This window comes from Rhopilema esculentum, chromosome 6 (assembly GCF_057945365.1).
Source record: "Rhopilema esculentum isolate cy_ngs chromosome 6, ASM5794536v1, whole genome shotgun sequence".
Lineage (NCBI taxonomy): Eukaryota > Metazoa > Cnidaria > Scyphozoa > Rhizostomeae > Rhizostomatidae > Rhopilema > Rhopilema esculentum.
Genome location: NC_142820.1, coordinates 927,139 through 951,061, shown reverse-complemented (window position 1 = coordinate 951,061; position 23,923 = coordinate 927,139). Strand labels below are relative to the sequence as shown.

General features: G+C 35.1%; 1 protein-coding gene across 2 annotated transcripts in view; it reads right to left on the bottom strand.

The window, feature by feature from the left end:
• Positions 1-882: 882 nt before the first annotated feature.
• The window catches only part of LOC135685971 (uncharacterized), a 35,767-nt gene continuing 12,726 nt past the window's right edge, over positions 883-23,923 (bottom strand). Inside the window, exons 5-6 of one of the 2 annotated variants that reach the window (XR_010516045.2) lie at positions 23,117-23,276; positions 2,853-17,382 (exon numbers count right to left, since the gene is read on the bottom strand). Coding sequence is in view for 1 of the 2 variants with exons in the window: in XM_065202094.2 (XP_065058166.2) it covers positions 23,191-23,276 (86 nt within the window). In the remaining variant the exon portion in view is untranslated. Of the gene's footprint in view, positions 23,277-23,923 lie in introns of both variants that reach the window. The other variant, XM_065202094.2, reaches the window with a different exon arrangement.

Here is a 23,923-nt window from a genome sequence, read left to right as displayed (position 1 = left end):
TTGCATTGCGGTATTTCACATGAAATACTTCGTTTTATCACACTGGTGTCATGATCACGTTTTTTCTTCGTAATTATCGACCTTAGAGTATTATCTACAAGATGCGTTTTAGAGTGTGCAAATACCCTAGCAATTCATATAATGGTGTGAGTACTTATTCGCTTATAACAGAAAATCAAGTTTACATAGAGCATGTACATAACACCATGTCTAATAAAAACCACGTCACTGATCAAAAAGTCATGTGGTAATTGAGCATTCATAAACGGTTTTACTTTATATTTGCTAAGGGTAATGAACCAGTCAAAGGATTCAATTTATTTAAAAGACTTTCAATCCGCCCCGACACCTGTTCTTATATGACCGTGAAAGACTTTGAACTCACAATTTCAGAAGTTTTCCAACCCTAGATGTGAATAATTTCGAAACTGCTAAAAAATATCCTGAATTTAATTTAGGCAAAAATGCTTATAAATTTGACCTATTTTGTTTCTAACCCAGTGCTTTTCAAAAAAAGATATTAAAAACCTATGTACCAGCTTGCCAAATTTCCCACCCGTGTTTCTGTTCTGGAAAACGTCTGATATAGCAGTTCTTTACTGAAAAATAACCAAATGTAACCTAATAAATCAGTTTTGGTATTACTAGAGCTTTGGATTAATCAATTTACACTGGTTAATTCTTAATTCATGCAACCAATCGTTGCAAGATCCTGATATTGCAAAAACATTGGGTTGCTGTTTTAAGATTGGGTTGCATTGGGTGGCTGTGTAGTGCATGCTTCTTACGTTTTCTATACTTCTAATTGGATGCATGATTACATATACATATTATACTTATACTACACACATTCCTATATGTTTATGAATATGATTACCCGAAAGAGAAGTTACTGCAAATTTTTTTGCTTTCACTCTTTAAGCTTCACTTGATATTTTTACATTATACAATACTAAAGACCAGAATGAAAATTTTAGTCATCTCTTGATGTTTTCTCACTAGCCAAGGCATCCGCTTCTTCTGTTTTAGCTAAAAGGATTCGTCAGAGCAATGTAACAATTCATATGCAATCATTATCTGGTAGAAGGATTTTTATTTTCCGCTTGTTTTTTTACTTATTTTACTTATCAAGCCAACTATAACAGCAAAGTTCTACTCTTTTTCGTTGTCTTCCTTTGGTTTTATATGATAATTTTTGCATTTTAAATTCTTAATCAACCTTTGGAAAATTCAAAAGTTTAAACAGAGCTTTGGGTATTTAAGTTGGCTCATCAGACCCATTCAATTCCCAAAACCAGAATTGACAGTGTTTCTATGAGCCTGTTGAAAATCTGTACAGGATTTCAAGGCCGTCACCTCGTCGACTTTGCAGCAGTGGCCTTTTGATTAACAAGCCCAAAGCAATATCTTATCCGAAGCTGAAGGCAAATCAACATCCCAGGTGCCTCGGGCTTGCGCTATTTCAAGTCTCAGAGGCGACCCTTTATCTGGTTTCACTGCCAATGACGTTTCAATGAGAACCACTGCTTTCAGGAAAATATTTACCTTTATGGTACTCAAAAGACACGTCAGTAAATGCTGAATTAGATATAAATAGTTTATGAATTATGACTAAAGAACGCAAGTACCGGCGTTTAAATGAAGACTTTGCATGCTTTTTTAACTGCACTTGGAATTTGCAAAGCAAATAACAATGAACAGAAATGATTTGAACAACTAAATGTAACAGTAAAATTGGTCTGTTTCTTATGAATGCCAATTGATTTCATTTGCTTGAGACTTTCAACTGGAGGCTTTATTAAGCTATAATCATTACAGTATAGATGTTTTCATAAGAAATATATTGAATTCCATGGTCCTCCTCAGACAGAAAATGTTAATAGTTTGGTGTCAATCACAGGGGATGAAATGAGATTATAGTTAGTTAGTGTATTGTCAGCCTACTGTGATCACTCCAATCAAAGTATTTCGAAACTTTTCTATTCATTAGAGCTGTAAAGACGACATGTATTTGAAGGACAGCTATGTTTTGATTAACATTTAAAATAAGTAATTAACCACGTGACAAATTCATGGTTTTTCGTTCGAGTGCTGTGAAGTGTTACTTAGTAGAACACAATGTTTCTTTTGAATTACAAGTGATGGGAGGGCAGGTAAACAAATACTGGACCAGTTTGACTAGCTCAATTCTTTAATAGGCTACACAGATTGTTTCGAGCAATCATGCTAGCAAATCACCCGTTGAACAAACAATAACAGACAAGCACATTGCAATGCTTCTCATATCTGCAGGTCTCCGCGACGCACGGGAACTTGCGAGTGATAATTTTCAACTCGTGATTAAGGCATTAAAAGTGAAAATATCTTCATTGTTCATCAACTTAAATCCTACCAACAATTAAACTGATTAAGAAAGAACATTTTCTTTCAACACGTGATCTTTGCCATAACCACAAGCCTCTTTCATAGTTTTTTCAACCGGTGGATCTACATGAATGACGGTGCAAGAAGCTGTCTTTTTACTTTCTGAATTCAAAAATCATCCTTCATTTCCTGGTTTGTTGGGCGATGTTCTTCGAAAGTTTTTTCAAAGAGCAAAGATGATATGGCATAAATTTTTGGGTAGGTGTGTTAAGTTAAAATTAACAGCCCGTCACGCGATTCTTCAAAGATTTTTATCAATTTAGTTTGCATTTCTTGGATTTGCCAGCGATAAAAATTTCATGCCCCTAAAACATTTTGCAAAGAAAGCAAGGGTAAGAAGAGTCACAATTATTTACTAGAAATAAGTATTTAATTGCCAGCTTTCCAAGTTTTCGAAACACGTTATGCCAAAAGAAATACAATCTCACCAAAGTATGCCTTGCATAGAATCTAAAAAAACAAGTTAAACATCATCTCAGTGGTTATTTTTAGTAGCTGTACCATGAGCATAGTGTTCTTTTGCAAGTAAAGAGAAACTAAAGCAAGGAAACTTCGTAAAAAAGGTTCATCAAAAAGGCGCATGTCCAAAAATGGGTGTTTCGTGGAAAAAGGAAAACAACCAGGGTGGGTTTTCAAGAGGAGCTCTTTCCAAGAGGAGGCTTCTTCAAGAGGAGACATCCCTGTTTATTATCTAGTATGGTTGAGTTCTATTCAAAAGTTCCCGATTTACAATAACATGTAGATTGTTATATGCAGATTCTAAATGATTTACACTAGCAATAAGACATCTTTTCAGTTCCGTTTCTGCTCTATTCTCTACTTCATAATTTTATTCAATTTTGACATCTCTATTACAATACAAATGCCGGCAAGATAATTTCTGAAATCTAGCATTATTTTAGATAAATATACGTTAAGGGCACTGTTACCACTGCCCTTCTATAATAATTTATCCTGTCGAAGAATTTTGTCCTTAGGAAACTAGCAGTTCACGAGCATTCTGCGGAAAAGTACGAAATATGTTTAAGAGCATTGAGGGGTATTCGCCTACAGCATGTTTAGAGAGGAAATGAAAAGATTTTGAGGAAAGAAAAGAAAATGAATATTGAAGATTTCTATTATTCCCATGTCTAAGGCATTTTCCGGCAATATGTTGTTACACTTTGATTTGTTTTTGCAATTTCAATTTTCTTTTCCAGCCAGACACTAGCAGCTAAAAAGTAATATTGACTATAAGACGATATTATGAGCTACCCAAAGAGATAAGATGACAAAGTAACTGGCTGATAGCGAATGTAGTTGTATATCTGTTTTAGTCTCATTACGCAATCAATTTTCTTTGGCACTGGCAAACTTTAATGCCAAAAAACGACAAATTTAATCGTGGTTATCTGTGACGATCAAATGTTGAGGCCTATTCCAAGGCTCCTCCAAAGTTTTGCAGTATCTTTCAAAGAACTCTGCCAAGGTTTGATTGAAAATATGATATATTTTCTAAAATCAATTTGCAAAGAAATTTAAGGTAACAGGGTACCCTATCTTTTCTATTTTAATAAATTCACAAATTTTCCTCGTTTATCACATTAGCCTAAAAATGAAGTAAGCCTTGATGTTAATGAGCAAATCATAGCTTCAATGGCTTCAGGCTTTTTCATAGGGATGCAAATAACCCCGTTTAGATGGAGTCTCCGTTATTTTGTTAGGATTTGCCAGTGGTTTCAAGGTGAAAGCGATACGATATCGGTTACTGTTATTCCAAGGATATGGAGAAACAAAACCAGGATTTTGATTGTTTCCTTAATCCGTTCTTTTCTATTAGCAATACACTCGACTCGTGTTGGTTTAAATGGAAATTAAATGTCTATCCGAAACCATTCTATCGACAGCAACGAGCTCTATTCTTGGGCAACGCCACATTAAATATTTAGCTTAAGATGTGAAACCTTAATATCGAATATTCTTGAACATACAGCCCAGGAATCTCAACAGATATAATTAAGAGACAAAATTTCAACCTATAATAGATGCAAAACGTCAAACATTCGACCTTTGGAAACCTTCAAATCCAGCAGTCAACTTCTACAGTATCAAGTTTGTAAATCGTTTTCTATTCGTAGTTATGCACACAGGGTCACAACTGGTGATGATAAAAACACGATGTTAAGCTACGTCTTCTTAAAACCAAGCATAGCAACAACATCGATGAACATACAGAAACTCAAGTCTGGAAAGATGTGATGCATGTTTACAACTGTCACTTAACCTTTTAAAAGCCTAATAAAGGTTTTTCATCAATGCCACATGCAATGAGGTAAATAATTGCTGTCTTCTTCTACTTGACTCCTATCATGAGAAGTAGCGTAGGAAACGTTGAAACGCCATTAAGCAAGGTCATCAATAATCTTTTAGCAAGCATGTTTTATGAAACATATTCTTTTAAAGACAAGCTTTTATTCTCATTATATCAAGCGACCTTCATATCGAATTGGCCAAGAGGATAAAACATTCTATAGTTTGTGTACATAGAAAAGTTCAGCTGTCGTCATGCTAATCTTCTTGTTAGACTTTTGACTGGCACATCTAACCAATGAAATTTGATACAGCCAACATTTCATCAAGGGCGACATATGTCGTTTCTTGGGTACACTAGGCTACCTGTTGCAAAACCAATTACTTTCAAAGGACAAGCTACGGTTTGGAAAATGTTCCATTTACTTTTGGTCTCCGAGAAATCTTAACTTCAATGTATCAATAATTCGAAAGTGATTTAGTTAAGGGAATTCGTTAAAGAAGAAAGAGAATTTTTGCTTATCAATTGAAATCTTTGAATTAATTGAGCTAATCTATTCTCATAGATCTGTAAAGCGACCTTTTTGCATTGCCAGATTGCTATTGGCTTTTAGTACCATAAGGGGGTGGGGTTTCCCAACTACATGTCTCCTTCTCTCATTTAAGCCTTTCAACTAATTTTGTGGTTTAAATCACTTTTCATTTAAGCTTCCTTTACAGTTTTAGCTTTAACTTTAGTAAAATTTCCACCTCATCCCCCCTCCCTCCAACGTCCTTCTTCACGTTACAGCGGAGAGGAAAGAAAACTAAATGTTACAGTTAGCAGAAGATGGCAGAGTCACCACAACACTCTTTGAGAAAAAATCTTACACTTTAACAGTCACAACGCCTTACTGATTGTAAGATACCTGGAAACTGACCCGACCCTGAAACTATATCTAAGCTGTGGCATCGTTGGCTACTCTTTATCAAATATTTGTCAATTCACTTTCCAGCAAGAAAGATTCAATTAACCATTTAGAATTTTTTCTTCACCAGTAACACTTCTACACTTCATTAATAGAGATATCATATACTTAGTTCTTTCAAACCAAGTCATTAGCTAAGAAAATTTGAATTTTCAAAGCTTTAATTTTTGTCAGCAGAAGATGGTCATTTGTTTGTTGAATCGTATTTCAAAGATTTATTGCTTCACAGTTTTTTCTGATTTTATGCGTAATTATAATATTGGCAGACGCCTCAGCAACGTATCTCAACTTCAGTGGATATAAAGCTATAGAGATGGGTTTTCTCGAAACATTCCAAGTGTTTTTTAACAAATCAATGATTTTATTTTCTCGTGAAAAATATAAGCATTCAGATTTCTGTCAAACAGTATTTGAAAACATTCATGTATGATTTCATGGATTTGGCATTAATTAAAACCCATAACTGTCATTTTCTTTCCAAATTACTTTAGCATTGACTATGGGCTTAGCGCCATGGCTACATTGAGTTTTTATAATTACTTAATAGGCATTACTCTCGCTTATATTGCTAGTAAAACATTGATACAGAGTGTTTAAGAAACGATACCACCATGTTGCACATTCCCAATTATGAAGATTTAGAACCATTTGTATTGATTTAAAAACCTTGAAACTTCCACTAAAAACTATCGATTTGTTCCAAGTTGGCTCACTTTTTTGAGCTAACTACAAAGTTAGCAACTTAATCACGTATTATTATAACCTTCACCAATGAAAAACAAAAGGCTCTGTCTGTTCTCTGGGTTTACTAGCCATATTTTGAGAAGAAAGATAAGCAGATTCTCGTTTGTAAAGCCACAACCACATTTCACTCAGCTTTGTTATATGCAAATAGCATCATTTTCTCAATAAAAAATGGTCAAGTTTGCTAATCAAGTTATCATATGGCTAGCGAGGCTCTTGGACACCCAGTCAGCGAGATAATTCGGTCATTAAGCTGGTAGTTGCGACTTGCCTGCTATCAACTTGCTCCGCCTTGTATCCTATGTTGTAATTGTCAGACGTAAACATGCCAAAAAACCTGACTGTCTGTCAGCTTGAATTGTACATCGCATGTCTTTTGAATTTTTTACACACAAACCATTTGTCAAAGGCCTTATATTCATGGTACCCCAGTCGTTGTCAGAACATATAGTCCCCTGATATACATTAACTAAGAAGTGATCAGCGAGTATTTAAACTAAGAGGAAAGATAAGGAATAGATGCATTTGATGTGAATTGCTTAACCATAATTCTAAGATTAGCCGATTTTTCAGCTATGTAGAATTAATTAGTGAATGAGTAAGATGCTCCGTTTGGAAATTTTGACTCCTTACCAGCGCCCCTGCGCATATCCATTGCAACTAGCTAACTTTGAGCATAGATAAGTTCTATTCTAATCAGAAAGTAAAATTATTTAGAATGAGCGAGCATCAACAAAAAGCATTTTTTGAATTTGGGTTCACTTAATTAAAAAAGGACGTAGTAGAGTTGATTTATTAACACAACTTCACATTAAGTGCGCTATATGAAACTAGTGTTTGAGTTAATTGTTTGTTAGGTACACTTCTGAAACTTGAAAACCTTTTCTGGGAATTTGCTATAAGTGTGAAGAGTAATCAGGTCATCAACATAGCAGTTCAGCAGCATCGCCAGAGATAAAGAGCAGCAACAACTTCATTGAACAAAAAATAAGAGATAAGCTTACAAAGTGGTTTAGTTGTGAATAATGACAGATAAGCCAAATTGATTGCACGTTGGCAAGCAGAAACGACAAATTTGAGGCATTAATACAGTGGCAAAACCAACGTAACACAAACAGAGTCAAACTTTAGGATAAAACAACTCATCAATTCAAAACGTAAGAAAATCCATTCTAGAGAAGTAAAACTCGTTCCATATTTTTAAGATTATCGACGATTTAACTGCATTAAATATTTGATTAATCCTCGCTTGTTTGCAATGTGGTGAAGTAAATCTACACCTTAGATAAACCGGAATTATTTGTGTTAACAAGAGTCCTAATCCGCCGATCTATTTTAGCAGTTCACGAAAACAATCATTAGCAAAGTAGAATATGATCACGGAATTAAAACCTAAATTTGCAGCAAAGCCAAAATCAACAAGGGCATACTTAATTTAATTTAACATGCTGCTTAGTCAATAAAATTTGGTGGATTCTGAAAGCACTACATTCTGGTTAGCACCTTTAGATAATTGTAAGCCCATTTTCAACTATGAGAGACAGCAACGTAGTAAAAATTATTGCTTAAAACTCATTTACCGTCTTAGTCGAATAAGATCAGTAAAATAGACGACAAATGAAATTGGCAAATAATGCTGGCTGTTAAAACTTCCAAGCTTAGGAAAAGCATAAATGACAACCTAATGATTTCACAGCTTTTCAGGTAGGCAAACTCGATATTATTCGATTATGGTTGCAAATCTGTGGAAGTTAGAAAAATCAATTAGAAGACTTGATCTAGATTCGTCCTCTTGACTGCTTCTGTTTGTGCGGATAGTGCCATGCCACAAGATCTTTCAAATGCGTGCAGATGGAATGATGCGTATCACCTTGATTTCATGTTCGCATGTGCTAATGTGAATAAACACGGATGCATTGTTATTATAGGTTAGAAAAGAGCAATTCGGTTCCTGCGTTACGCATGAAAGCAATACAAGAGGTTAACAAAATTTAGTTACTTGTTATCCCAACAATTCTGGGCTGCAACAATACCTTTATTTATACCACGTCTGTGAGTTGTCTGCTAAATGAAAGAATCGTTATCACGATAATCAATGGCCGCGCCAGCCTCTAAGCTCTGGGGGGGAAAACCAGAACAATTTAAGCCACGCCCTATTAATAACCACCAGAAAATACCCTTTTACCAACAGGTTCCCTTTTTGTTCGAAGGGAACGCCTAAGATTAACTTTTGTTTGAAAATTGGCAGTTTGAAAATCATAGGATTACATCACAAAAGGTACGGTGTCAAAATATTACCCTCCCCCAACATTTTCTTATCAAATTCAGACGAAATACAAAATCGATTCTGCTGAGAACTGGGGGGACGTGTCTCCCCAGTCCCCCCCCCCCTTTCCGTGGCGCCGCTACTGACGATAATTTATTTACTGGTATTACATTTCGGTGTCCAGTACAAATGACCATGCTGTAAAGTTTACTTTTTCAGTAAAAATCACGAAGGTTGTCTGAAAATATAACATTTTGACTGGTAGCCATACGTGTATACATCGTAAACTGCCGTTCTCCTTGAATTCTTGCATAAAAACAACCCAAAAATAAAGTTCAACCCAAAAATAAAGTTCAACCCAAAAATTTTCGTATGTTTTCATTTGTTTCTCTATGGATATGAAATAAGAAGTGAATTATTAAACCAGCTAACGGCTAGTTTTGGCATATTTCCAGAGAAAGAAATCCATCATTGAAATAATCAGTTTGGATCATGAAAGAATTTGGGATAAAACTTTCTGTTCGAAATATCCTTGAATAGATATGTAACAACCAAGCCAAAAAAGTTTGACTAGCATGAATTTACGCCAAGAAACGTCAACAAACAAGATATTCTAAGAAGCTTCTTTTAACCATTCGATAATAACTAAAAATTCAATCTAACTTGAATCAAGCAAATAACAGTTAGGAGTGATTACACTACAAGCAACGACATTCTAAACTAAATTCGATAAAGTTTGAAAGTTAATGAAATATGAGTATTTCTTGATGCGATGATGAGTTTTTCTTGCCGGAAGCATTTTTCAGATCTTGAAGTAAAAATCCTTGAACAAGAATTTCCTTGAACTAAAAAACTCTTGAACTGGAACTAGAAAGTTTGTTGTTCAGGCTAAGTCCTTGATAAATCACATAATCAATTAGCATATTTTTCAATACGAATTTGCCTCATAGAACCTTCTCAAAGCAACTTATAACCGTCCTGTTATTATTCACTCAAAGCGTGTTGAAATCTGCCTATACGGCATCGAGCACTTAATGGCGGAACGGTAAACATTTTAAGGACGTGAACTAAACTTTATCTACGATGTAGCTAGAATACGCTTACAGATGAAAACGAATCAGTGATATCTTTCACTTTCGCTCATTTTTCCCACAGAAATGTGAATATGTCAGCAGCGCCAAAGTCAAATGTTTAAACATGTATTGCAATTTAGTGATAAACAGACTGGTTCTTCTCTATATTCAAATGTTTAAAGGAAAAGCTATCTACCTCGATGTAAATTCAGGGAAAAGGTTTTTGCGCGAGCTCTCTTTGAATATTGTCTACCTATACGGTATATGGTACCATACCTTGAATATGGTACCATAACCTGACAAAATACAACTGGTAGATAATAACAAGAGCTAATCGTTATTTTAAACATTGAGGCAAATACGTTTCAAAAGCAAAACTTTTTATCAAAACGTGGCTCAGATAAGCGAATTGTTGCAAAAACTGTTATGGAACAAGCGGTATGTTAATGATATCTGACTTAATGGTTAGCAGCTTTGATCAAAATATTATCATTCATAACATAGCTTAAAAATCATTTATGTATGTTTCTACATTCACAAGGAATCTTGGGAAAATGTTATATTGCTCCTAGAGGAAGCATTCATGAAATAATATTTCTCAAAAATGATCAACACTTCTGTTAGTAATCAAACTATGAATAATGAAGTTTGCTATTGTTTTACAATAAAGAGGCACAATTTACTGTTTCCTTCAGCTACATATGTAAAATGTACAGATGTAATCAATAACTTCAGGTTCATGATCTGTTTGATATTCTGCTGATATTTCCAATCATGGAAGAGACTAAGAAGACAAATGAGACAAAGTAAAAAAGATTGTTGTAAGCCAGTATATTATGTAGTGCACTTTGTCCTGTTGACAGTGCAATGAATACTTCGGAGTCTACACCATGTTCTGATTGGATATAAAGATTGTATATTTCTAAACTGGGAATTTACCTCATCCCTATCTTAAAGCAACTTTGGAGTTACTTACTTTTTACTGCTTCATTGAGAAGCTTATCCTTTATAGCAACTATCAATTTAGGTCTTGTATCATTTACTTTCAGGTTTCATATAATCAAAAAAAAGGTGAAGAGAAAATTTTTATATCAATTTGTACAGCTGTACTTTCTGTATATTCACTATTTGTTTTTTCGTACAGCAAGACATTTTCTACCAGATGTATGATACATTACCAAAGACTATAACCTGAATTGGGCACTAGAAAAAAGAAAAGTGGGTGTAAGTTATTGCTTTAACAACAATGTGCAGATCTATAAACTATTATTTCAGTCAGAAGCTGCATTAATCTGTTACCTATTTGATTATGTTGAAAATTGTTTATTTGTGGCATGTCAATTCTCTTTAAGCCTCTAGAAGTTCAGTTACTTTATAACATTTTTACATCTGGAAAGGGTACCAGCCTCTAGGAAACTCTTATTTGTCTTAAACCAGAAACTATTGGGTATGTTGTGCGTGGGTAGGTTGGTCTACAAGGTTTTATTCAATGGCAGTGTTTTAACAGGGAAAGCATGCTAGAAGAGCAAGCAAGCAAACAGAACATTTAATTTTTGAGTGACAAATAAGCATTTTATATCCTTACAAAATGTAGCACTAGATAAAACAGCATGATTGAACACTTAACAGCTTTACAGAGGAAGATATTGCGAATTAGTGCAGAAAAATAGGGTTCGCAACAAAAGGCCTTTGAAATTTTATTGCCTTCACCGCTGATAGGTTATGTCTATTTAAAGAAAAGCATTACTACACACAATATGAAAAATCACAGTAAGAAAGGATATCAGAAATAAATACTGCATTATAAAATTGAATAGTCTTGAACAGGTATTAAAACGACATAGAGCAATATTTGTATTGCTTTAAAATAGTAATAAATAATTCTTAAATATTACTATTTATTGAATAAGCCAAATGCATTGATATTGGGCAAAAAAGCCAGGTCAGTTGGCTATTCATGTAACAACAGCAAACATACTAATAGAATCAGAGGAAATCTTGCAAATTTTATGAGCCAAGTCTGTTTTCCATATAAGAAAAATTAAATTGAAAATCAAAGGTAATTTATAGTCTTTGAGGTTTCTCTTGCTTATTAATTCTTAGAATCAGATTTGTCAGTCTATTCTAAAAGGCTGAAAGACGAGATCCTTCGACTGAGCGCATCCTTTGAGCGATCCTAAAGCCATGGGTGGCCTTTATGCAGTGCTAGCGACACAAAATCAAGTTTTTTCGTAATTATACGATTTCAAATCATATCAATTAGGAAATATGCATAAATTCAACGGGTTCTGTCTAATTTGGATTAGTTATGTCTTCATCTTCAAGCCTTCCCGTGTCATATTACTAAGCATATCTGTCTAAGAAGAATGTTCCTTGAGAGATGCTATATCCGTTTAGAATAATTGATTAAACCGTAGAGTTTAACTTGTTTTATAAAAACCCTCTTTCAATTGGATTGCGAAACCTGCATTGGGTTGTATACCAAAACGCTGTATTTTTTCCGGACAATCATTTGCAGTAGAGGTAGCCTTAAAAAAGCATATGACCTCAAACAGAAAAAATGTCAGTTTTATGAATTTTCGTCGCTTTTTATCCCTTTTAAAAACTTTTGGTTAGCTAACTCAGTTTTCCTTCGGAAAGCCTTGATAAGGCCACGATGACCCATTTCATATTGGCTGTTGACCTTTTTAGTTCGTATAGTTTGATAAGACCCACGGAAAAGCTGTAGCAATGTTTACTCAGGGGAAAGGAGGAAAAGGCTTAGAGGAGAGGGAAGGTGAATCAAGATTTTGGAACTTTTTAAAGAAAACAATATATAAACATTGGGATAGCAAGGAGCGTTCGAGTGTTTACAAGCTCTGGAAATGAACAATGAGTGGGGGACAGAATTCGTGAATTTTTCAAGGACGTGGAAAGGGTTAGCACGGGAAAAGTATCTGCTATTTTGGATGTGTCTTAGGGCCCCAAGGGTTGATTTAAGCTCTGGTGTCCTGGGAGCTATCTTGATGGGGATGTCTGGAATGAAAAATATGAATGTGTCGGCTGCTATACATCGATAAGAAGTAGGGTGAAGGTACTGTATAAGGTTGGAGCTTTTGATAAGGCGAGTAGCGAATAGCTTATCACTTGATTTTGTCGCGTAGACGCTAAAAAGTAACGCAAAAGATGAGAGCAGAAATCCAGAAAAAGACAATTTATAAATAGTGAAGGAGAAAAAATGTGAAGGTTAGAAAACGCACACACTCTGGAGGGGAGCAGAACAAAGTTTTTTGAGACAAGCTTTATCAATAAACAAATGGCAAGACTTCCAAATAAGGTTGAAAAATATAAAAAGACCAAGTTGATACAGCAGGAATGTTGGGGTTATATTTACGTGAACTTGGCTTCACTTTTATCAAACTTAACAGCATTGCCTTAACCCCAGTTCTCAATTATTGCCAGACAATTAGTGAGAAGTGAGGCTGTGGTATTTTGTTGAATAAGTGCATTTATAGAAGAATCGTGTCACGAATCAAAGGAAAGCGATGAGCTCAGATAAGTGACATCAGTCAAATAATAAATACTTCCAGAAGTGGGAGAAAATGAAAAAGGATGAACAAAATAGGAGATATGACAGAGCCCTGTGGAGCATCAGCATTAAAGAAACGAGGGCTGGACAGGCAACCATCAATTCTAACGACTATGGTGCTATTAACTATACACCAATGGACCTGCAATCCCATTTATGACGGTTTGGTGCGAAGAAAACAAAGGAGGTTTAGAAAGATGATCTTAACATCCAATCAGTCAAAAGCTTTGAAGATGTCAAGAGAGGTGACTCTGTTCTCACCAAGGTATTCTAGACCAGAGGACCAAATATGAACAGCATAAGCAAGAAGATAACCAGGAGACCTTGCTTGATGGAAACCATAGTCGTGATTGGAAAGGCGTTTCAAAGGATGTAAGGAGTAGTTTGGTGATGACAGTCTCCATTTTTTTCGAGATGGGGAAGTGATGATGATTGGACGATGCAGCAGCGCTAAAATATTTGCATATGATTGCAGAGTACGGTGGTGGAAAGGGGAGCTGCGGGGGCCCAACTCGCTGTTTTACCGTGGTTCTTCAAGCTCCTCTACTAATTTTTTCGAAAGTTAATGGAGGCGAATGCTCAGACCAAGAGGTGCTGGAAACAGAGTTTATTTCAACGTATGCAGACACTGACCTCTCACAATCTGCAGAATGGGGCTTGCAAAACAAAAATCCTGGCCAAAACATTTTCAGACCATCATAATCGTGCATTGGGGTGCACCATGCTCGCAAGACTGCTTTCCAGTTTCTTTTTTATCCAAGCTGCTCTGCTTGACATCTTCCTTTTGGTCTGCTGAGGCACAAAGGTCACGTTGGGTGCAACTGCATCATGGACCTCACGAATACCATCCTTTTCTGAAAGGAATCTCGCAATGTTAGATGAACTGCCCTTGACATTATCATTAGGTGCCAGTCTGTTACTCACGAAATTCTCCAATGCAAGCAAACTTCCGAACCTATTTTATTGAAATTTCTTGTTTCAGAGACAAACTAATTCATCCGACTTTGGCGACTTTCTTTTTGAAAGAGCACTTTTTCGAAGAAGAACCTTTCTTTGGCCTTCATGCAGCTTTCCAAGGTTTTTAATGAACTGTTTAGCTTCTGGACTCACTATGGTGATGTCATCTGCTTGTAGTGCTTTGTGGAATATCTTCGGCAGAAACAACACAACACCAAGAAAGCACATGAGGGCCTAGTTATCGTTGTTTGTTATGAGGTTTTCAAATCTTTTTGCTTCCTAAGCAGTTATCTGTTTGATATACCAGGAAAGATATTCTCACCAAGAAATAGAGTACATCGATGAACATGCAGTGTTTACCAACCAATATATAATTTCTACTGGTTACGTCATAAAAAGTCTGTTTTTAGAAATCTTGAATTTTGACCACATATCCTAAAAGAACACTATAAATTGCTTCTAAATTTGCAAATTCATTTAAGTGTGTCAAAAACATGGTGATATGTGGCCAATGAAAGGTTTGATGTTTGCTAAAGGATTTCTGTTATTTTGGCTCTTCTTCAGAAAGTTACCAATGTTATGATGTGATTAATGAAAAATTATATTGTGCATTGTCAATAAACCTCAACATGCACTGATCATCAACCAAATCAAGTGATTGCTTATGCATTCTAAATAATGTTATTCTTTGGTGGTGCGAGCTGGTTCAGGGAAAAGAAAGCTGATAGGCTATATTGCAAAAGATGGAGCTTGCTATTGACAATCTATATACAACGTAAATAGGCCTAAAATAATCTTGTTTTTGAGAAACACTATAGATCATGATAACGATCAGAGAAGTATTCAAAGGAAAGTATCTGCATTATTGCAAAGAGAAATTGCTCTTGGGTTTGTAATATGCAATAAGAGTTACACCCAGCACATGAAAGTGTAAGGCAACAGTTATGTACATTAACCAACTATCTTTGATGTGCATTAACTGAACGAACGAAGAAATGATAGTTCTCTGGTTTTAAAATCTTCTTTCAAAGAGAACGTTACAAAAAGTTGCAGCATTTCTACTTACTGTAATATGCCTTCTCTTTTTCAGTTTTTTAACACTTGAAAACAATCTTTATCTACCTTTCAATATTTTTTATTTTTGAACGAACAAATAGGATAATTTTGTATCATAAGGGAGTGTTAAAGCGTTAGAATTTTGTATTTATGAGGAAATTCTGATACAGCCTAACAGGAATAAAATATTATTTTTGGCTAAAAATATACTGGAAAGCTCTTTGGCCTGCATCCGAACGTTCTTTAGCCTGCATCCTTGGCCTGCATGCGAAAATGAACGTAGAAACACTGTTGCAGTGCAAATATCTAAGCTTGGTTCTCGTTCCTTACACGTTTGATGGACATGAACAAGAGGTCTCTGATCATTCACCTACCTTCCACATCTTGGCAAAACATTAAATTCTTGGTAACCAACGAAAGTGTCTTGACTATAGTCATGGTTTTTCTTACAGTGAAACAATTTTAATACAATTTGATAATGAAACAAGTAATTTTGTGATTATTGCCCAACTTAGGTTGTATTGAATTAAAAGTACAATTTTCTATGCAGTCCATCTAGATGTGATTGAAGATAAACGGTTGAAAAATACACAGTGTAAAAGAGCGTTGAGTATCATGCTGTGATCATGAAATAAGATTGAGTTTATAAAATTACTCTGTTAGATGTGTTCCATTCATATATTGAATGTACCAATGTACATCGCGTTAAGTGGCTTATAAAGAAATTATTGGAAGAGAAATTGCCTTTGTTGAGGCGTTCTGCGCAACCGCAACGCGGAAGAGGCTACAAAAAGGGTTATCGCAACAGGATCTGAGGAATATGATTAAAGTGAAGGGGGCTTTGTTGTTCTTAATACGCTATCTTGGACAAATCATCTAAAAGGAGAGAAAAAATCTTTGCATTGCGTAATAGCAAAGCCAAACTATGTTATAAAATATAATTGTTTGACAGTTAAATACATTTCTTATTTGATTGATTTTGAATCACCTTGGATAGAGAAGGTAGCGATGAACCAGCAAGACCTGATGGAATGGATTAACGGAAGCGCGGTTCTGATCCGCGGCAAAATTGATATTGATTAAGAAGAAGCTACAAGGCAAAGAGAAGGGTCGACTTGTTCACACACTTCAATGTCTACTTGCATTCAAAGTTCCAAAAGTGCAGTCAGTGGCACAATGTTCCTCTATTAAGTTCTTTTCTGAATTGAACCAAGGTTTTGTTTCTAGTATCCTCTTTTCATTTATTGCTACATAAAACTTGATAAAAAAACTTGGTTTCGTTTGGTCTACTCTGTCATAACTTAATTTTGCTTTCTCCATAACGTTTTTTTTACAGAAGTGTACTTCCACGTAAGAATTATATGGCAAACTATTCGCAATCGTTTTTAGCACTGGCCTAGTAGAAAGACAGCATAATTTCTATAGATACAAAATGATGAAATAACCAAAACTATCGTATAATTGTAGCTTAGACGTGGTAAAAGAGTTTTACCAGCTAATTTTACAAAAATTTGAACAGTATATGCAATTTGGCTGATTTGGTGATACTTATGCCCATAGCTTTTCAGTGGTAATTGCTTCATGACTTCATTAAACTCTATATTCTATGCAGAGTAGCATAGGACAATAACACTTTTAGGCACCACCAAACCTTGTTATCAGCGCTGTTTCCTTAAGGACTAGTTAGTGATAAAGCCTGCAAATGAAGCAACATTATTAAAGGGTGACATTTACTGTCAACAAATTAAGGCTGTAGAGCTTGGGGGCTCAGGGGTGCTGAACAGTGAGCCCCTTTGATGTTCTCTACTTTTACTGTTGATCGTGAGACATTTCCCGCGAGGCCCCCTTGCTCTTTTCATAACAACACACTTGTCAATGATAACTCAAACAATATCTGATTAAAAAGAATGGACGGACGGACGAGTAGAGAAACACCCCTTGATCCACATGGATGGACGAATAGAGGAGCAATCATTGATCAACAAGAAGCACCGTTTCATCTCTCATTTATGGTTGTTCATCATCCATTCTTTAACACTGTCAACAATCCGAATAAGAAAATTAACTCAAGAATTTGACATTATAAAAGGCTCAATCAGAATGTTGAAATATTGTTACGAATGCCTTTTGCAAATAACAAAGTATCTACAACAAAAGAAAGAGATAAGCGAAGGATTCGAAAAAATATTCAATGGGTATTGGAAAGCAACATTAAAATTTTGAAGATAATCAAAACAAAAGCAAAGAAATAAAGAATATCCTTTCAAAACAGTTTGATAATTAAAAAAGAAATTTAACACTTTGGTTTATTAGTTTCCCTGACCAATTTTCCTAAAAATATTCAACCAGAGTCATGACGTCCTAACTTATATAGCCTAACATAAAGAAGAGAAAACTAAAAGAAACAACTCAAGCTTATGAATTGCAAGACATGGGATCAAATTAAAAGTTTTAACACATACAATTACAAGAAGCAAATCAAGCAAACATAGTTAATTGTGGTGAATATAGTGCGATAGATCAAAGTTTGCAAGCCAATAGAGTTTTGGAATTAGATGAGTTCAGCATATCCATACAATTCAAATGCAGAACTAACTGCATCAAAAACACGCATTTCTTTGGATTGGATTTTGCAATCGATGTTATCAGTGAATCGTAGCAACAGACATGCTATTAGCAATTGTTGCCTCGCTTTAATAGCCGATGGCATGGCCTGCTTGGAAACTGTTATTCAGAAATTTACTCAGATTAATTAATTAAGCATCTAAAAAGTGCCATGGATTCTTGTGTCTAGGGAGAAAAGGTTGGAGTAATGTTATTTAAAGAACAGACACACAGACACAATTGAAGAGAAACACGATCATATCATCTCTTGTCCTTGCGTTCGGCGAAAATGCTGACTCCAACACCATGACAATTACTGAAAGTTTTTTCCATTTCAAAGGCGCCTGTCTAATCAGTCATTCGGGAAATGTTCACTTTAGAAGCATATCTTTGGCGGACATCTGACGGGTCGAAGAGACTCAATAGTTAGCTATAAACAGAGACAGACAATCTAAGCTTGGAAAAAGAGGAAATTTAAAAAACCTGATATATTGTACATAAAGAGCTAAAAATGCTCGTCCTTATGGCACCATTCGTACATCAAGTTCTTTAAATTGGCTGCATGCTGCAGAGCCACATTGCCGTCATTCAAATATAAATGCCGTCATTCAAATATAAAAGCAAGAAGAGGCAGCGGCACTAGCACTTTATTGCCTCTAAATTTGTACTTGAACAAATAAAAATCTAGTGTTCTGCTCCTCTTAGAGCACATTACTGGAGTTGCCATTATGGTAAAGCTGTGACAACATTGATACTGTCGCTTAGCTTCTCGTGATGTTATACCAACGGTTCTGTTTCAGCTACTGTGTTTTAATTTCTTTGAAGCTAGCAAATAGCAATGAAAATTAGTCTTCCAAATAAGTATTTTTGGTGAAAGATATTCAACAAATTGAGAAATTTAGTATTTGAAATACTGTTCCTCAGAATATGAATTCAGACATAGTTTCAGTTTCAAATAAACAGAAAATTCTAAGATACCTAAAATAATTTCACCATTTCCATCAAGTTCTTATTTATTTTGCAGCTTTCAAATACATTATACAAAAGCAAAAATATTGAAAAAGAGCCTTAAATTACAAAGTAATAATCCTTATTCATACTTTCTTTTCTGATATATTAGTTTTTCCTATGAACCAAATTGCATTTAAATGCTTTTTACTATTTTTGAGACTTAAAAGCATATGGAATCTAGTAAAATTTCACAAAATAATCGTGCAACATAATAGTTATTTATATTAGTTTTCTTTTACTAAGTTATATTTCTTATTAAAACAAATTTTTTTGGTCAGGAGACAGAATAGAGAACAATATTTCAGGGAAACACGAGCTTCGAACTCGATTCTTGCAGCACTCAACAGGAATTCTCCTCCAAACTCTACAATCTCTCTACAACAACTAATTACGTCTCATGGAGGGCGACTTATATTTCTTTATAAAACTAAGTTTTTCTCTTTTTGGTCAGGAGACAAAATAGAGAACAATGTTTCAGGAAAACACGAGCTTCAAGCACGATTCTTGCAGCACTCAACAGGAATTCTCCTCCAAACTCTACAATCTCTCTACAGCCACTAATTACGTCTCATGGAGGGCGACTTGCTTTCACTTAACCTAGCAACTCTGGAAATGAAACTGCTGATACCAGAGGAAAAACTCAGGTGCAGCGATGCGACAGATGACATAAACTAAATGTCAAATGAAGCATACATATTGCTCTTACATTTGGAATCACTGGCATAATGGCAAATTCTATGACTATAGAAACATAGGAACTTTGAATATCTTGGGAATGTAGCTTAACAAGCAGATTGAGAAACTTTGATAGTTATTACAAAAACATTTTAACAAGTGACTAAGCAGTTTCTGCATCCAAGAAAAGATGATGAGCTACTTAATCGAATTTCCGTCTTTTCGTGCTAGCTTAAAGATGGATATCTGTTTGCAATACCCGATATATTTTTATTGCTGCCTTGCATAAAACGGAACTTTAAGCAAAAAATGGAATATGGCATAGTTATGTACGTTCATCGAACATTCATTTAAAGGTATCTTTAGAGGTTTAAGTAATGAAGGGATAAGGTAGAACCCCTCCTTCCCCTCTATTTGACTCTCTGAAAGATAACAAGTTGAAGAACTTGAAGCAAAATCTAAAAGAAGGCAAGCTTACTTTGGTTATTAATCAAAGACACTTTTGATAGACTGTTCCAACAGGTTTGAAATGCCCCTTGAACCAGTAGAGTACGTTTTCCATCTGTTGAACATTCATTGCAAATAATAATAATGATTCGATAGCAACGAATAACACAATACAGAATAACAGAAGAAAATAAACCTTAGCGAATAAAAGAGATCATAATATACTGAATTAGAATGTTATGAGATGAATTTTACCATATACTCATTAAAGTGAACAATGCTTGCATTATCAGAAGCATTGCAATTAACTCAACTGTAACAATGTTGTTGAGTTTTTTGTTGATTATGATTAAAAGCATTTCTCAATAAGTTTCAGAAATTTGTGAGGGTATTCTGAAAGTCGAGTTTTATTGATTTTGCATTATGAAGAGCAACGTATCAATATGAAACACTTAAAAGATTTTGGCAAAGCTTCACGTAGGCTGGCACTTTGAGTAACAAAACCAAAGGCCTCGGGCACCTTGAAGAGCTGTTTGTTTCCCTGTGTTATTGTCCACCTATCTAAACAGTAGTTCCTGCACGTAGCCTGTTTTGGTTAGGGTGAAAACCTACAGCCGCCATTCACCGATTGCTAACTGCATTGCTTAAACTGGCTCTAATGTTACATGTATTTCCAACTGGAAACATTCCCTACGCAAATTAAGCAGATCAAGTGCTAGCTCGTCAATAACAAAACAGTAAATTTACATTCAAATTTCGTCATCTCATTTGGTGTAAAGGCTGTTTCAGTTTCTTCCGTCTAAGCGACGCGACGCACTTAAAGAACATCTCTTTTGAAAAAATGCCGCATTGCTTTTGGACACGTTGCGGTATACTAGCCTCGTTTATCTTGCGCTTTGCGATACGGCCTAACCAAAATTGCAGATTTTCGCTCTTTGAGTTAATCACATGCAGCTTCTAGACTTAGAGAAGGCGCTTTAGTCTGTTGTTTTTTCGTTTGTCGGAAACTTGCAAATCAAAGAAAATGATATCAAAGACAAATTAAACAACCGTTTCTCTTCAAAAAAGGAGCAGAAGCTGTACTTTCAAGTAATGAATATTCAAGCGAGGGGCGCCCAGTTTTCATTTACGTCGCTCTAAGATTTTCGCTGTGGATATCCAAGAGGCAACGCCGTGACCCGAAGTGAGCGCGAGCCATAACCTCAAACACGTCGGCGCTCTCTTTATGTACACAATCTCAAACACACATGGACATACTGATCATAGTAACCGCCAATACAATCAAAATTATCGTAAGAAAAGCCAGCTGACGATGTAGTTCTAGACCCGAAGTTTATTAAAACTGAAGCGATTACGAACTTATCGCTAGGATGCTCGTTTGGTCTCATAAACGACAATAAAACCTGCTTATAATAGCTTATCTAAAATCTTTACCATGTCAGTAGCGAAATTAAATTGCTTGAAAATTAGCAATGACCAAATAGCACGGGCATGTCTTCCCTGTCATTACCATTTCTCAACATTGCACAGACAAAACATTGCTATGCCTTCATAGCGGCAGTAAGAGAAGAGCAAAGTGTAGCACACCTGCAACACGAACATTCAAATCCTTGGGACTCTTCAGTTCACATTTTACGAGAAATTTCAAAATGAATATCTGTTTTCATTTTCACATTGCTTGTAAAATTTGCAAGATATAATTCCTGCAGGCATAATTTTTCTTTGACAGGCTGTCTCTTTAATGGCAATCGCAATCCAACATATTAAACAATAATATTTATTTCACACCTCGTAATTCTCATAATTATCAACCCGTGCTTATTTCTATACAATGACTGTACATTTACAATTCCTTGTGCTTGTTTGCTGTTAAAAACGCGTCTTTTAGAAATAGTTTATTTTTCACACTTAATGAAACCTGTCTGCCAAGCATAATACTTTGATTGAGATACACAAAGTCGCAATTTACCAGATTTATTTGATTAACACCACTAATGTGTGAAACAGAAACAGTGATAGCGAAGAAAATCTGGAAAGCCATTTGTCAACCTATCATTATTTTGTCTTTAGGTGAATGACAAATCGTTTAAGTTAGTAGCAAATCATACAGGCTAACTTTTAAATTTCGGTAACAAATGACAATTGTTAAATATTTCGAACTGATCTGCACTTAATACAAAAACTCCAGCTATATTCTTCATTTTCAAATACAAAAAGCGCTCTATTTTGAATTGTTCTACATATATTAACATAAATTAGAATTCGTTGGCAATTACGCTGAAGCAGTGAATTTTCAACGATGTTTTGATAGTGCCTGATATTTAAAAGAAATATCCCCTTACATTTCATTTTCACTAGGAAAACTTTGTGTCATTATAACTAAGACCTACCAATTGTTGGCTACGATATCCCACCCCTGTCACCAACAGATTGATGGTTAGTACATACTCTTAAATAAATGTCTAGCTATTGTACGCTATAGAAATCAAGGTCTCAACACTTATGACGACACAGATAACAATCGTAAAATCTCAAAGACAAAATGCATTAACTGAACCTACAACATTTCAGATATTTCATGAAGGGCTTGGCAAACGTTAAGCAAAAGTTTTTCTAAAAAAGAAAGACTCCGAGAACGACACTTGGTGTTTGTTAAATGAGAAACGCGTTTGTTTCAAATCGAATGATTATGACTAGTTGATTATTTTGAATTGCGTTTATTTTTGTGACATTTAGCTAGCTTCTAAATCGGGATAGTAAGCACAATTGAGGTTAGCGTGGAGCTGTGCATTGAACTTCCCGTTATGGTGTTCAGTCGCCATAACTTCTCTCCAGACCAGGTCTAATTTCATTGATTATCCAGTTCGTTAAAGCTTTGATAGCTAAACTGCAATACGAAAAATCCACTATGTAATTTTGTTAATTACTGTGCATGACCTAATTAGACACGGGTTGAGATGTCGGCGGTCGTATGCGATAGCAAAAGTAAGAAGCTGTTCGCTATTGAAATGGAATTAAGCAAGATCTTACTCACCAGACTGCTATGAGAAATACCGACCGATTATGCGCGTCCTGTTCACTTCTTCTCTTGACCCGATCATCCATTCTCTATAACCACAATAGTTCTATTAGGATTACGAATTTCTTTTTGCCATCACTTTTCCGCCTGCTATTTTTCACCAGTGTAAGGTTTACTTCAAATGGAAAAAGAACAATTCTTGAAAAAATTTCCCTAAACAAGCCTTAATTAATTTGACATCGCGGAACGACCTGAACATAGCAATTTCGCCGAGCTTCTGCTATCAAGCCGTTCTTAATTGGAGATGCGAAGAAAGAATAGCACAAAGAATAAATAAATTAGCATAAAAACCAACAATGAGAAATAATCAAGGTTAATCAATTGAATTATAACATTAAGTCTTGCTCGATTAAAGTAACTTAAAGAGTCGACATTGACACGGACAATTTGCATATAATAAACTTCTTTGAAACGCCATTTGCTTTTGATGCTTGCGAAAATGGATGATGAATGATCTTTTAAATAAAAATTGTAAATAGCACTAAACATCGCATTTACGCTCTATTCCTATGCTTGTAACTATCAAATAATATCTTTATTGGTTCGATAAATAACTTAAAAGATTGCAATAAGGGTTCTTCCATTTTAAATACATAATTCAATACATTATATTTTTATTCAGTATCTTTAAAAGGAAAATCTCACACAGCATTAAAAAATCTTAAAGAAAATCACAGTTAATTTGTTCAAGTTGTCCCCGTCCCGAATAAATACCCAAAAAGGAAGGCTTCGTGAATAAAGCTAACGAAAAACTTGGTAATT